Below are 12,281 nucleotides of genomic sequence, written 5' to 3' on the forward strand. Positions count from 1 at the left end.
ACCTTGTCACAAATCTATTTCATTTTGACCGTTATACGAGCTAGTTCATGGTTTGACGCACGGTCTAAATTCCACTAATGACTTGCTATATACTTTGAATATTACAGTAGTACATCAAGAACCAAAAGCTTTATTCATCAACAGAAATAAAAAAAAATAAAATTGTTCAGTACCATACATTCTACTTTAACATTATCTTATTATTCACCAGGTACGCGCGAGCGGACGCTGCCAAACGTCTCCTCGACGCCGGTGCAGACGCAAACTCGCAGGACAACACCGGCCGGACGCCGTTACACGCCGCCGTCGCTGCAGACGCGCTCGGCGTGTTCCAAATCCTGCTCAGGAATAGAGCCACCAACCTCAATGCGAGGATGCATGACGGCACCACGCCACTCATTTTGGCTGCTAGGTGAGAGATTTTTGGTGTTATTGTTGATTTTATATTCTTCTGGATTAACATGTCGCAGAAGGTGTATATTTAGAACTGAATAATAAGAAGTATGTCTGTATACAAATATATATTCTAATTAAAAACAATGTGGCTCGTAATAGATATTTTTGTTGCCATGACATTTTTTAACTTTTACATTGCAAAGAAAATCGAAACTTAAGTAGCAGTTTATCCTCGAAATCTTAGGTACAAATACTTACTAACGCAACCCGAATAATATAAAGTCATTAAAAATCTATTTCTTCCAGACTGGCCATCGAGGGAATGGTGGAGGACCTGATCAACGCCGATGCGGATATAAACGCGGCGGACAACAGCGGCAAGACGGCGCTGCACTGGGCCGCTGCCGTTAACAATGTTGACGCCGTCAACGTGTTACTCGCGCACGGTGCCAACAGAGACGCGCAAGACGATAAGGTACTTTATTATAATTGTACTAAAGTTCAAAGTCTGTAAACGATGACTAGGTACAATTAAGAACTTTATAATTTTTATAAATAGACTTAAAATTAGGTTGACGATAAGTTAAGTTTTTGATGCATTAAATCAAAGGGTGGCTATTGGATAAGCTTTACGAAATAATAGTCTGTCAGTTAATGCAGCTCAATCGTCACTCTTAGTAATTTTTGCTGTCTCGTTATCATCAAGTTTTCATTTCCAGGATGAAACCCCGCTGTTCCTGGGCGCTCGAGAAGGTTCATACGGCGCGTGCCGAGCGTTGCTGGACGCGATGGCGAACAGAGAGATCACGGACCACATGGACCGACTGCCGCGCGACGTGGCGCAGGAGCGCATGCACGACGACATCGTGCGCCTCCTCGACGACCACTGCCCGCGCCCGCCGCCGCAGCATCACCATCTCATGTGTACGTACGCTGGGATGGGTACCAATTCACGTTTATCATCATATCTCGTTTGCATCATAAGTCAATGAAAACATGGATTCCTCGATCGTAGTCTAAAGTACGGCCGTACTTGTGAGGAAAGTACGCATAGATATCTTAGCTACTTTCTGAGACTACGGCTTATTTTAATGCATGCATCTATCTACAATAGCCACCGTAACAATAAATAACCGTATGTTTTCCCGACAGCATCTCCGAACCCACACCCGCAGCTGCTGAACCAGCCAACAGTGATCAGCGCGTCGGCGGCTAAGGGTAAGCCGAAGAAGCCGCGCGCCAAGGCCGGGCCCGACAGCCCGCAGGACCAAATTTTCGACAACAACAACTTGCAACAAACACAAATAAGACGGTACGATGTTTATATATTCTTGTACTAGCACAGTGAGCTGATCGTACATCGATTTGTCTGTCAGTCAGTTATGTGTTTAGTGTGAGTGTTTATTGAGTTTAATGTCGTTTGCAGGAAGCCAAGCGTAAAAAAGAGTAATAAGAAAGTGGCACAGGAAGTGCCACAGAGCGTTGAGAGCCTGGGCTCTAGCCTCAGCCCTGTTGAATCACCGCTCCAAAATTTACAGGTAAATTATTCAATCCTGCAATACTGTCAAAAGTTTAATCTTTTTATTTCAAAGATGAAGGTGAAGTTGCAAAAGTAACCTACGGCATATCTATTCTCTAGAATTACCAAAATCCATAGGATATACTATACTCCATAGTCGGTAATTTAGAGTCCGGCTCGAAGGACTACTTGTAAATGCAGTGCACTTTTATTGATGGACGTTACGCCTTTCGTAGATTATGAAATGTTTTGATTTGAATATCTTTTTCACGTGCCTGATATTGAACATCAATTAATAAACACTAAGCACTCTTATCGACAAGCTTTTGTCTTAGCCAGTGGCAAAGAGTGAAATATTTTGAAAGACACAAAATAATACACTTAAACACTATGTATTAATGTGTAGTGCGTTAATTAATCGTTGCAATGATAATTACATTTAAAAAGAATTACAAAAGGGAAACCAGCAGTAATCGGGTTGTATAGACCTTTCGCCACTGGTCCTTGCTAAACACTATCCTAGGCATTCATCAAGTAAATGTGTTTTAGGACTTGCCGTCGCCGTACGACGCAACGTCATTGTACTCGAACGCGATGGCGCAGTTCGTCAGCATGCAGCACAAGCAGCCGCCCAGCTATGAGGACTGCGTCAAGGTAAATTATGTATATTATTTACAAGCATTCACTTAGAACAAAAATAAGGATTAGGCTCGATATGATTTATAAAGAATAATGATCAAGTTATTTGAGATTTCTAATAAGTAATAGGCTTTATCCCTATGTCAGGTAAACTGTAGCCTGGGACATTTGTATTGTGTATCACAGCAATAATTTCAGCGATTTGCAGGTGCAAAAATTGCGTGCATGCATGATGAACGAAACTATAATAAAGTTTGCAAATTAATGAACCCATATTAATTTATTTGTCTGTTATTTGATAATCATTTTAACAATAAGCTCGTACATAATAAGTAGTTGTGAGCGTGTAGTGATGGCCGTTGCCAAATTGATGTTTAATGAAGTATTGTTGGCAGCCGGGTCAGACGCTGCAGCCGTACGGCGGCGGCGGGCTGGGCGCGTCGCTGTCGCCGCCCTACTCCAACCACTCGGGACACTCCAATCACTCGCCCACGCACAGCAACCACACCGCCTCGCCACATGCGTATATTGGTTAGTATCAAACTTCTTTACTTTCTTATATTAGTTTTTGCCTACAGCTCTGCCTGCGTGAATTTTTTTTTTCCAAAAATACCCTATAGCACTTGGGAGTAATGTTATGTTGTAACCTTCCAGTTAGTGAAAATCTTTCAAAATTAGTTTAGTAGTTCCTGAGATTAACGCGTTTGAACAAACTCAACGAGTCAACTCAAAAGCTTTAGAATATTAATAAAGATAAATGCGAGACTTTGTCGTATTTCAGTGAGTCAACTATAGTTATAGCTGACATAATATATTTGATGTTCTTGGTTCCATCTTCAGTTATTTTCATTGGTCAGTTAAGTAATTCATAAGAGAAATATTTTCGAAAGGAAACTGTATATACAGTTCGGTGATTTTGTATAAATTGGAATTTGTCAATCAATGGAGATATACAAATAAAAAAGTGAGAAATATTATATGCTGCTATTGCAAAGTCAGTATCCTAATAAATCGAGGTTTTTATCATTACAAGTTGTAGCATAAAAAATATTAAATAAAATAAAAAAGCAACATATTGTTTGTGTACTTACTAAGGGTAATTTTGTCGTGCAGGGTCCCCGTCGCCGGGCAAGTCGCGGCCGTCGCTGCCGACGTCGCCGGCGCACATGGCGGCGCTGCGCCACTCGCACCAGCACCAGCTCGACGCGTACTCCACGCTTGCGCATCTCGGTCAGTCATATTTACTTAAGAAATTTCTGTATCTGCTATTGTACAGGCCGACAATTAGTAATAATATATTTCATTGAATCAAAATAGATCAATTTTACAAAACACAGTTGGTGTACTGTTGTTATAGAGTTGTTAATTTAAATATTTTTTTAATTACATTTGTCGTAATAAGAAGATGATCTACTGATATCTAAGCTGCAATAATTGTGTCGACTGGCAAGGGATAATTATTTCTAGTCAATTGATTTCTTAGACGCTACTCCGCTTACCATCCAGTGGAGTTGAATCATTGATATGTCCGTATAAAAAGCATTCTGTCTTGGTGTCCGGCTGTTGTACTGACAGTGAATAAATTTACTCTGCAGTAATATTACCTGAGTTGTAAAATTGGCTACAATAAAACCTCCATAAGTGTGACCGACGATACTTTACGAAATTTTCTAAAGCTAAATGAAATTGACGAGTATTGTATCGCTTTGTATAGCTCTATATAGCAAGTATTGTTATAATGGTTTGTTTGCAGGTGCTAACGGGCAGCACGGGTCGGCGCAGCTGCAGGCGGTGATGACGCACGCCGCTGCGCTTGGGCAGGTGCAGGCCGCGCAGCATCCACACATCAACATTATGTCGGGTGAGTATATCACACGCGGTATTGTTCCGTAAATGCAAATAGAAAATATTTGTCACTCCTGACGCACTAAAAGTGTTGGAGAGATGTAGACTACGGTTCCTATGTTAAACAGTTGTACTTTGTTAGCAGACATATACCAAAAAATATCTCGTGTCTTTGGTATAGTAGAAAATGTACCTTATCTAATAGGAAATATGTATGTAGGTCTGTACGGAAGCTGGGGTATTGGCGACACGTTCCCCACTCCATCGCCCGAGTCTCCTGAACACTGGTCGTCGCCGTCGCCGCAGACGCCGCTTACGCAGTCGCCGCACTCCGACTGGTCCGACCGCGCCGCGCTCTCGCCGAACGATCTGCAGCAGACCAACAAGGGCGGCACCGAAGCCATTTACATTTAATAACACTCTTACGGACCAGGAAATAATGTACACTTTACACTCACATTGTAAACTATTCGACTAAACTCGATCTTATTGTGTACAATGCAGATGAAGTCGAGGACGGCTTAGTAACTAGTGTAGTTGAGGCAAACTCGACTTTATAGTGTGCTATTAAGGTATTTTACGTAACGTCGAAGCAGCGAACTAGAAGCTGGTTGAATTGTACAGAGAAAAAAATGATATTAATGCACCGTGTAAATTATTTTGGAACGCAACGGCGAATCCGTTCGGAACCACGTCTAAATTGTTTTTTGGTTAAGTTAGAGGTGCTATAGTGCCGATATAGACTGATTTGTACAGCCATGACTCGATGTATATTAACGTAATATAGCGTAACGACGCCCAACAGACAATCTCGCGACGCGATTAAACCTATTTGGTTTTTTTTTATATATTTTTTTAAAATACACAACGTTTTCGTGACTATGAATCTGAAATTATAATGTAACTTATTCCTTTTTTAGTTTTTTGTTTTTTTTTTTTGTTTTTTATTGTGAATTTGAGACGTTAAACCCGGAGATTTTAGACATTATACGCACTATAAAATGAATTGTTTCGTTGTTAAATCTTTCTTATTATCTTGTTTGTATAAGTCAGTGTTTAAAATCGATAATTTTAAACAAACGTGTTTTTATGCATATGAGATTGTTTAGCGTACAGTCGGAGATTTTGTAGAGTTTTTTTTTATATGTATAAAAATTATATAAGGGGAGGAATAATAAAAAAAAAACTGAGTAAAGAAAAAAACAATTGACAATTTAAATCGTATTTCATTTATTTGGAAAGAAAACGTTTTTTTTGTGACAAACAAGCTAAAACAAAAAAAAAAAAACATTAAAAGCAGGTGACATTGAGAAGCAATCCATTATGAACATAAGATAAAAATATATATGGTACATTATTATTATAAAACTTAGATGAATTAATTAACATTAATAAATAATTTACTATCCCGACTGTACCGATGTGAACAGAAATTATTTATGTGTGATTCTGTAGTTTATAATTTTTTATGTACTGTAGTGTATAGGCAAATTTTGATTGTCTATTAAGTCGAGGTCAATAAAATATGAGCCATCCCCAATAATATATCGAAAATAATTTTAAGATTGACAATAATTAAACATAAAGTAATGATAAAAATATGTGATAATCAAACTGAAATTAAGCATGGATCAAATATGGTATATTTTTATTAACCTCGGCCTATCGCAAATTGTTAGTTCGATGTAAGCGGTGTGAGATTGAACCCTGTTCGTAGAAGTCTTGTACGTCGGAGGTATCAATTTCAACCTTTATTTAAGCACATATCTTCCGGAGAATCCAAATCATTCCATGTTTGCTTCCAATTTTTAGGCCATGGAAGTGTTAAGGGTGATATTCAGGTAATCTAAAATTACGTAAAGGTTTAAGATTTTTATAGATTGGATATTATTTTGAAGTATTCGTGTGGTACTGAAATAATTTTTTTTATTTACCCATATGTCTTAAATTTTTAATGTACAAAATATAGTTATTGAATTTTGTTTAGCACACTGAAAACGGTATTTGCTAAAAATGAGAATATATTATGCATTTCATCTTGCATATAAATGTGTGATGTTAAACTGTTCTTTTTTAGGTTTATTGCATTTAGTATTTGGTGCGTAACAATATTTTTTTCTAAGTTCTAAGTTAACCTCACGTGACAATGCAATGAAATATAAGTTTACATAAGAATATCATCTTTTCACTGGGCCTCATTCCCGTCTAAGTGTAATCGTAAATAAGATCTCATCATTCCATGTGTCGCTTTAATCGAAAATGTTGTTATTCTTGGTACCATTCGTGCTCAATATTGTTAAACTATACAATTCCGTACTATTTGTAATATATTTTATATAAGTATCATATTAGTGAGTTTATGAAACTGCTGCCTATACGAGAAGCGCCTACGTTATTTGTAAATATTTAATTATTATTTTTTTAATAATGTAATATTTAATTTTGACAGACAATGATCTTCGTTAGGCTTACGGTAGTCTATAGTTTGTTGACTTTGACCAGAAAAATAAAAACGTTCCAGTTTTGAATAGATATTTTTAATTTGCATTTTTTATTTTTGTGGTCAGGTTTTTTAATTTTAATATTTTTTCTGTGTCATCGCGATGTGCCAATGAGCGGAAAAATTAGGTGTCATTTCGACAGATTGAAAATATTATGCAACAGATAACGATGTGTAATTAGTTTGTAAGATTTAGAGTTCTGTGTAGCAACGCGTGCTTCCTTTAAATGCAGATTGTGTAAGAAGATATGATACTCTAAAAATGGATTACGTTCCAAATCACGCAGCAAACAAAACAATCCAAATGTAAACACAATATACACGTAAAATAGGGAACGTAATGGCACGATTTTTAACACACAATGCCTTAACACGGACCAAGTACAAACTGTATTGTATTTAAAAGTGACTGGAAAGTATATTGTGAAAATATCATTTGGCACAGTTATATTTAGTAGCTTTTGTAATGCTTGTATAAGGCACAAAGTTTTGTTTTGAAAGTGAATTTTCAAACTCGTGCCTTTAAAAGTAGCTGTAAGATAGGGACATTTGTAATTTAAACTATTAAATATAGTTCAGAATAATTAATTTTAAGTTCTGTAAATACATTTTATCATTATGTTTATGAAATGCATTTCTTTGTAAGGATCTAAAAACATTTTTGAGGAGAATGAAATTTTTAAATATTTTCCCCGTAATAAAGAAATAAATAAATATTTTGTGTTTCTATTTATATTGTGTAAGATATACCCGAAACGTATATTTTTAACTAAAATAGATTGACGTAAACTTTGTAAAATAAACACAAATAAAAAATTTAACAATAGTCACGACAATTCACATCAATATAAATTTAAATTGGACGTGTTTTATGTTTTTATACTACTTCAATAAACACAGTTGATTCTCAATTTTAATATATATCTATTGAGTACAGTGAATACTTTAAGTTTATTCGAAAACCAAATATTTATTTTTTGAATATTACCAACGATTTTTCCTATTAACTTTAAGACCGGCTGAATAGTTTATGCTCCTTTGCGTAATTTTAACGATCATATTTCAAAGTCAAACATTTTTAATTCTACCTACATTTACAAGAAAAAAATAAATACTGTTATCGAGCAACATTTATGACTTTCATGTTCTTTTCAATTTTATTGATTTAAGTGTTATAATGAAAGTCAATACTGGAGTAAAACCTGTTATTTCAAGTGATGTTTTTATAAATTTCACGTGGTATATTGTAACGTAAGTGACCATTTTGCATCTAACGATTTGTAGCATATTTTATTCTTTTATTGATACCGCGTTTAGATTTTGTACTGCAAAATGAAGATGATCGTATAGTGTTATATGGTTAAAACAAGTCCAAGATATCCAAGAGTTCCAAGATTTAGTCAAGCCAAAAAATACCCATAGCATTCATGACACTCGACTAGATGACCACGGTCATTGACCGTGGTACCATGCACTTTGTAAAATTGTTTGTGTTGATACATTTGAGGTATACTATTTTTTCTGCGTGTTACTTGCATCATACAGTTGTATTAACATTTAACAAATGTTTGTTCACATCTAAGCAAGGGTTTACACGCTACTTAATGACTCCTTTTCTTCCGTAGATTGATATACCTTTCAGTAACGTAAAGATAATAAAATTTCCCTCCACTGCTTGTTGTGGCGATCGTTGTAAATGCCTTTTATAGGTCCACATATCAGAATACAATGCTATGACAACCCTGCCACAACCAACATAGAAGTATGATAATTGATAAGTGTTTCTTAAATACATAAACTTATAGTGTAGTTTATCCATCCTTATTGGACATATCTAATCTACAGGAATGTGACTTTTGATCTCAAGCACCACTAATGATCGTAGACAAGATGCACTCCGTAATAGCACTACGTCCTCGCGGCGAATTATCGACAGCGTGGTGGGTGACAGCCCTAGCGATGTCACTAATTACAGTAGGGACAGTGGGAGGCAATGCTGCTGTACTCACTGCGCTGCGGCGAGTGCAGCGTGCGCCTGCGCATTACCCGCTAGCGAGCCTGGCTACTGCTGATCTGTTGCTCGGTCTACTGGTGCTGCCTATAGCTGCGGCTAGAGATTTGTTCGTGTTCCATTTGAGTAAGTACGTTTTCAGTTATCAATTATAATTGTGTCACATATCTTAAGCAATTGCTAAGTGATTATTGTCGTCTGTGAATGAATGATAAGGTGCGTAGGAGTATTTTAGGCAGGAAAAGAAATTCGAACGACATAATGGCATTCTTTTTTTTAATTAACACAAACAATTTTTGAGTTCATGTGGTTGTACAAAAATTACTTAATTCCTCATTCTTTCAGACTGGGCCATTTGCTCATGCTGGAGTACCCTGGACGTGCTCTGCTGCACAGCATCGATCCTGTCCATCTGTACCCTGGGTTGGGAGCGCTGGTGCGGGATCACCAACCCGTTCGCGCGCGCCAGACGAGCCCGCCGCGCTAGACTGCTGGCCGCATTAGTATGGCCTGTGTCTGTGTGTGTGGCGTTACCAACTGCGTTTATACCATCGCCGAAGCACTTCTTCCCAGGGGAGATACCTAAGGCCTGCTCTGTTAATACTAATGTTGGGTAAGTTGAGTATTAAATGAATGATCAACTAGACATCGAATCAATACATACACATCACCCCTTGATCTCCAAAGGGGTAGGTATAGGTGCAACCAGGGTACCCATTTTTCGCCTGTATATTTCGTCCCATGTATAGGGGACGAGTCTATCGCCCTATCAAGCACAAATGTCAGACTGCGGGCTGATTTGAGTAGAAAAATGTATCGCTTTTACCGACCTGGGATTCGAACCCAAGGCCTCATTGCGCTGTCATACTGCGCACGCAATACAACTATGCCACCGAGACAGTCTATCTTTGCTCAAATAACAACTCATTCTTGCTTTAATTTATAAATCAAGCCAACGAGCTAATATTATATGTGTTGTTACAGCTATGTATTCTTCAGCATGTCTCTGTCGTTCTACGTGCCGGCAAGCGTGATGGTATTTCTTTACTCGCGTATATTGCGCGCGTTGGCATCGGCGCCGCAGATCCGGGCACATCGCGGCGGCACGCCTAGCAAGAGCGCTGTGAAAACGGTTATATCCTTATCTTTAATTATGGAGTTTGCCCCCCCCCCATCCAGCCCCTCTCCCCTTCCTGAGGCAATTCTTAAGCGTTTGATATCCATACCGAATGCATGGGGAGACATTTGTAGCGGCACTAGGCACGGCATACAGTTAAGTGTGTCCACCTCATGGTTGCCAATTCACATGAAGACTATAAGGGCTCGCGAATATTAAATGGCGTTCTCCCTTTCTCACATCTTAAGATGTTTCCTTGTCCTTCCCCCAGCCCCGGATCTAAGGGGGGGCTACCCAGGTCCCATGACCCGGGCGGCGAATTCAGAGGGCGGCAAATTCAAACTTGGCAGACGAATACATAACTCATCATTATCACAACTTTGACTAGTGAGACATTCAATATTAAAATTATTTCCCGCTGGGCGCAAAATGATGATGATGATGACAAAGGTAAAAATATATGTGAGTGGGGGCGGCATTTATAAAATTTTGCCCCGCCTCGAAAAAATTCAAGATCCGGGACTGCCTTCCCCTACAATTTCTTCCCAGCTATCCCCTCCCAACTTTCCTCCAGGCACTCGCAAATCCCGCCCAAGAACGTATGGGAACTTCATATCTCCTCTGACTCGACTTTTTTTTATCTTGATTGCATTTTACATTGTGGAATACAATTACTGTCGACTTTACGGAGGTGGGCGTTAATATCTGCGACACAGTTACCCAACTAATGCAGATATTTTCGAACATTGTATTTAAAAAAACAAAACTGTTTTATTGTTCCAAATACAGATTTAAAAGATTATTGATATTTAATTATAACATTATATTGACACTTAATTTAAAACTATTTCATAGGCAGCTAATGCAGCATTAAGTAACGCTGTTTGCAGTTGTCCTGCAGCAGGACTGAACAACACGCAGCAAACAGACAAATTGTAAGTATTCATATGTAAACCATACTGCTTTCGTTGTTATAACTTTCTTTTGTTTTTATCTCTTCCAGAGGATGATTTTTTTATGGTCATCTAGTTTATGGAACGAATTATGTTTAACGTTACTGGTTGAAGTTGTGCATTGTTTAGTCAGTACATAGTTATATATAGGCAAAGACATAGTATCGAAACATCTGTTCTTATTTCCAGGTACCAGTTATCAAACGGTAAAAGCCTCCATATACCATCATCATCAGACAAAACATGTCCGGAGTCGCCACACATAAACCCTACATCCGCGTAAGTTCTTCACATTAAATTTCTTTTAATATGTGCCAACTTAAACTCACGAAATATGGTATGGAATATAGGGCATAGGGTTCATATGTAGTACATTATTATTAACTCCATGCCATAGACTTAATATGTACTACCGTAAAACGCACAGACAAACTATCAAAGTTCTTGGTCAGAGTTAATGACACTTTTTTTGGCAACAGTATTCAATATTTGAATGTTGGTATTTCCAGAGGAGGAATTATTTCCCGCCAACGCCGCGCCACTCGCACCATAGTGATGCTGATGGCTTTGTTCTTGTTGTGCTGGACGCCGTTCTTTGTCATGTTGCCTATAGGTACGTATACGGAAAAATGGAGTTTTAATATTTGTTCTTTAAAATTATGTTCTGTCTGCCTCTCTCCTACTCCTAAATGTTGTCGCTTTGTGTAAGACTGTTGATAAGTGTCAGTGTCTATACTTCGTTTAAATACTATGCCTTTTTGTCTTGAGTTTATTAAGGTAATACAACATTAAGACTTTGTATTTACTGGAGCTAAATCTAAAAATAAATACCGGGTGAGCTACGTAAGAAATAGAAAAACCTCATCTCCTTCCTGAGATTGAAACTAATGTTAATTTAAACAATAAATTAGACATTTTGAAATTATTTATATACAAAAGTAAATACTACTAAATATTTGTTTGTGGCGATTTCTTTTTAGGATCAATATACTGACAGACTTTATTTCACTCTTATCCTGTTGAATGTATTGAGGTATATCACCTCTAACTCTTACTCACGCTGATTGTTAGATTCCCTGTGCGAATGCGTCCGTGACGGCATGTGGCAGCTGTGCACATGGCTTGGGTACACCAACTCGGCGTTGAACCCGATGGTGTACGCGGCGTCGTCGCCGGCACTGGGCCGCGCCCTGCACGCGTCGCTCACGAGCACCGCCTGCACTCGCTCCACCGACCTGCCTCTCACGCCACGACCGCGTCCGCGTGGGAACTGATGTGAGTATGGAAGGAGGTGCGATATG

The 12,281-nt window shown here is 38.2% G+C and overlaps 2 protein-coding genes across 5 annotated transcripts in view; both read left to right on the forward strand.

The window, feature by feature from the left end:
• LOC115443316 (neurogenic locus Notch protein) overlaps positions 1-7,613 on the forward strand; it is a 150,670-nt gene extending 143,057 nt beyond the window's left edge. For 2 of the 4 annotated variants that reach the window (XM_037444301.1, XM_037444299.1), the window contains 10 exons: positions 212-412; positions 703-871; positions 1,116-1,320; positions 1,549-1,708; positions 1,823-1,934; positions 2,465-2,569; positions 2,938-3,085; positions 3,668-3,784; positions 4,308-4,415; positions 4,620-7,613. In XM_037444301.1, the coding sequence (XP_037300198.1) occupies positions 212-412; positions 703-871; positions 1,116-1,320; positions 1,549-1,708; positions 1,823-1,934; positions 2,465-2,569; positions 2,938-3,085; positions 3,668-3,784; positions 4,308-4,415; positions 4,620-4,813 (1,519 nt within the window). In that variant the 3' untranslated portion in view covers positions 4,814-7,613. The remainder of the gene's footprint in view (positions 1-211; positions 413-702; positions 872-1,115; positions 1,321-1,548; positions 1,709-1,822; positions 1,935-2,464; positions 2,570-2,937; positions 3,086-3,667; positions 3,785-4,307; positions 4,416-4,619) is intronic. The other 2 variants (XM_037444302.1, XM_037444300.1) reach the window with 1 other exon arrangement.
• Positions 7,614-7,997: 384 nt separating this feature from the next.
• LOC115454030 (tyramine receptor 1) lies at positions 7,998-12,280 on the forward strand. The gene is made up of 8 exons (XM_037444602.1): positions 7,998-8,150; positions 8,745-9,036; positions 9,256-9,523; positions 9,895-10,042; positions 10,883-10,962; positions 11,170-11,259; positions 11,490-11,593; positions 12,052-12,280. The coding sequence occupies exons 2-8, from the start codon at positions 8,775-8,777 to the stop codon at positions 12,252-12,254; spliced, it is 1,155 nt and encodes a 384-aa protein (XP_037300499.1). The 5' UTR covers positions 7,998-8,150; positions 8,745-8,774; the 3' UTR covers positions 12,255-12,280.
• The last annotated feature ends 1 nt before the right edge of the window (position 12,281 follows it).

Source organism: Manduca sexta, chromosome 28, assembly GCF_014839805.1.
Source record: "Manduca sexta isolate Smith_Timp_Sample1 chromosome 28, JHU_Msex_v1.0, whole genome shotgun sequence".
Taxonomy (NCBI): domain Eukaryota; kingdom Metazoa; phylum Arthropoda; class Insecta; order Lepidoptera; family Sphingidae; genus Manduca; species Manduca sexta.

Coding starts and splice junctions, on each gene's coding strand:
- LOC115454030 (XM_037444602.1), top strand. CDS start 8,775: ATGATCGTAGACAAGATGCACTCCGTAATAGCACTACGTCCTCGCGGC. Junction 9,037..9,255: donor TTTGTTCGTGTTCCATTTGA/GTAAGTACGTTT, acceptor TCATTCTTTCAG/ACTGGGCCATTTGCTCATGC. Junction 11,260..11,489: donor CACATAAACCCTACATCCGC/GTAAGTTCTTCA, acceptor TGGTATTTCCAG/AGGAGGAATTATTTCCCGCC.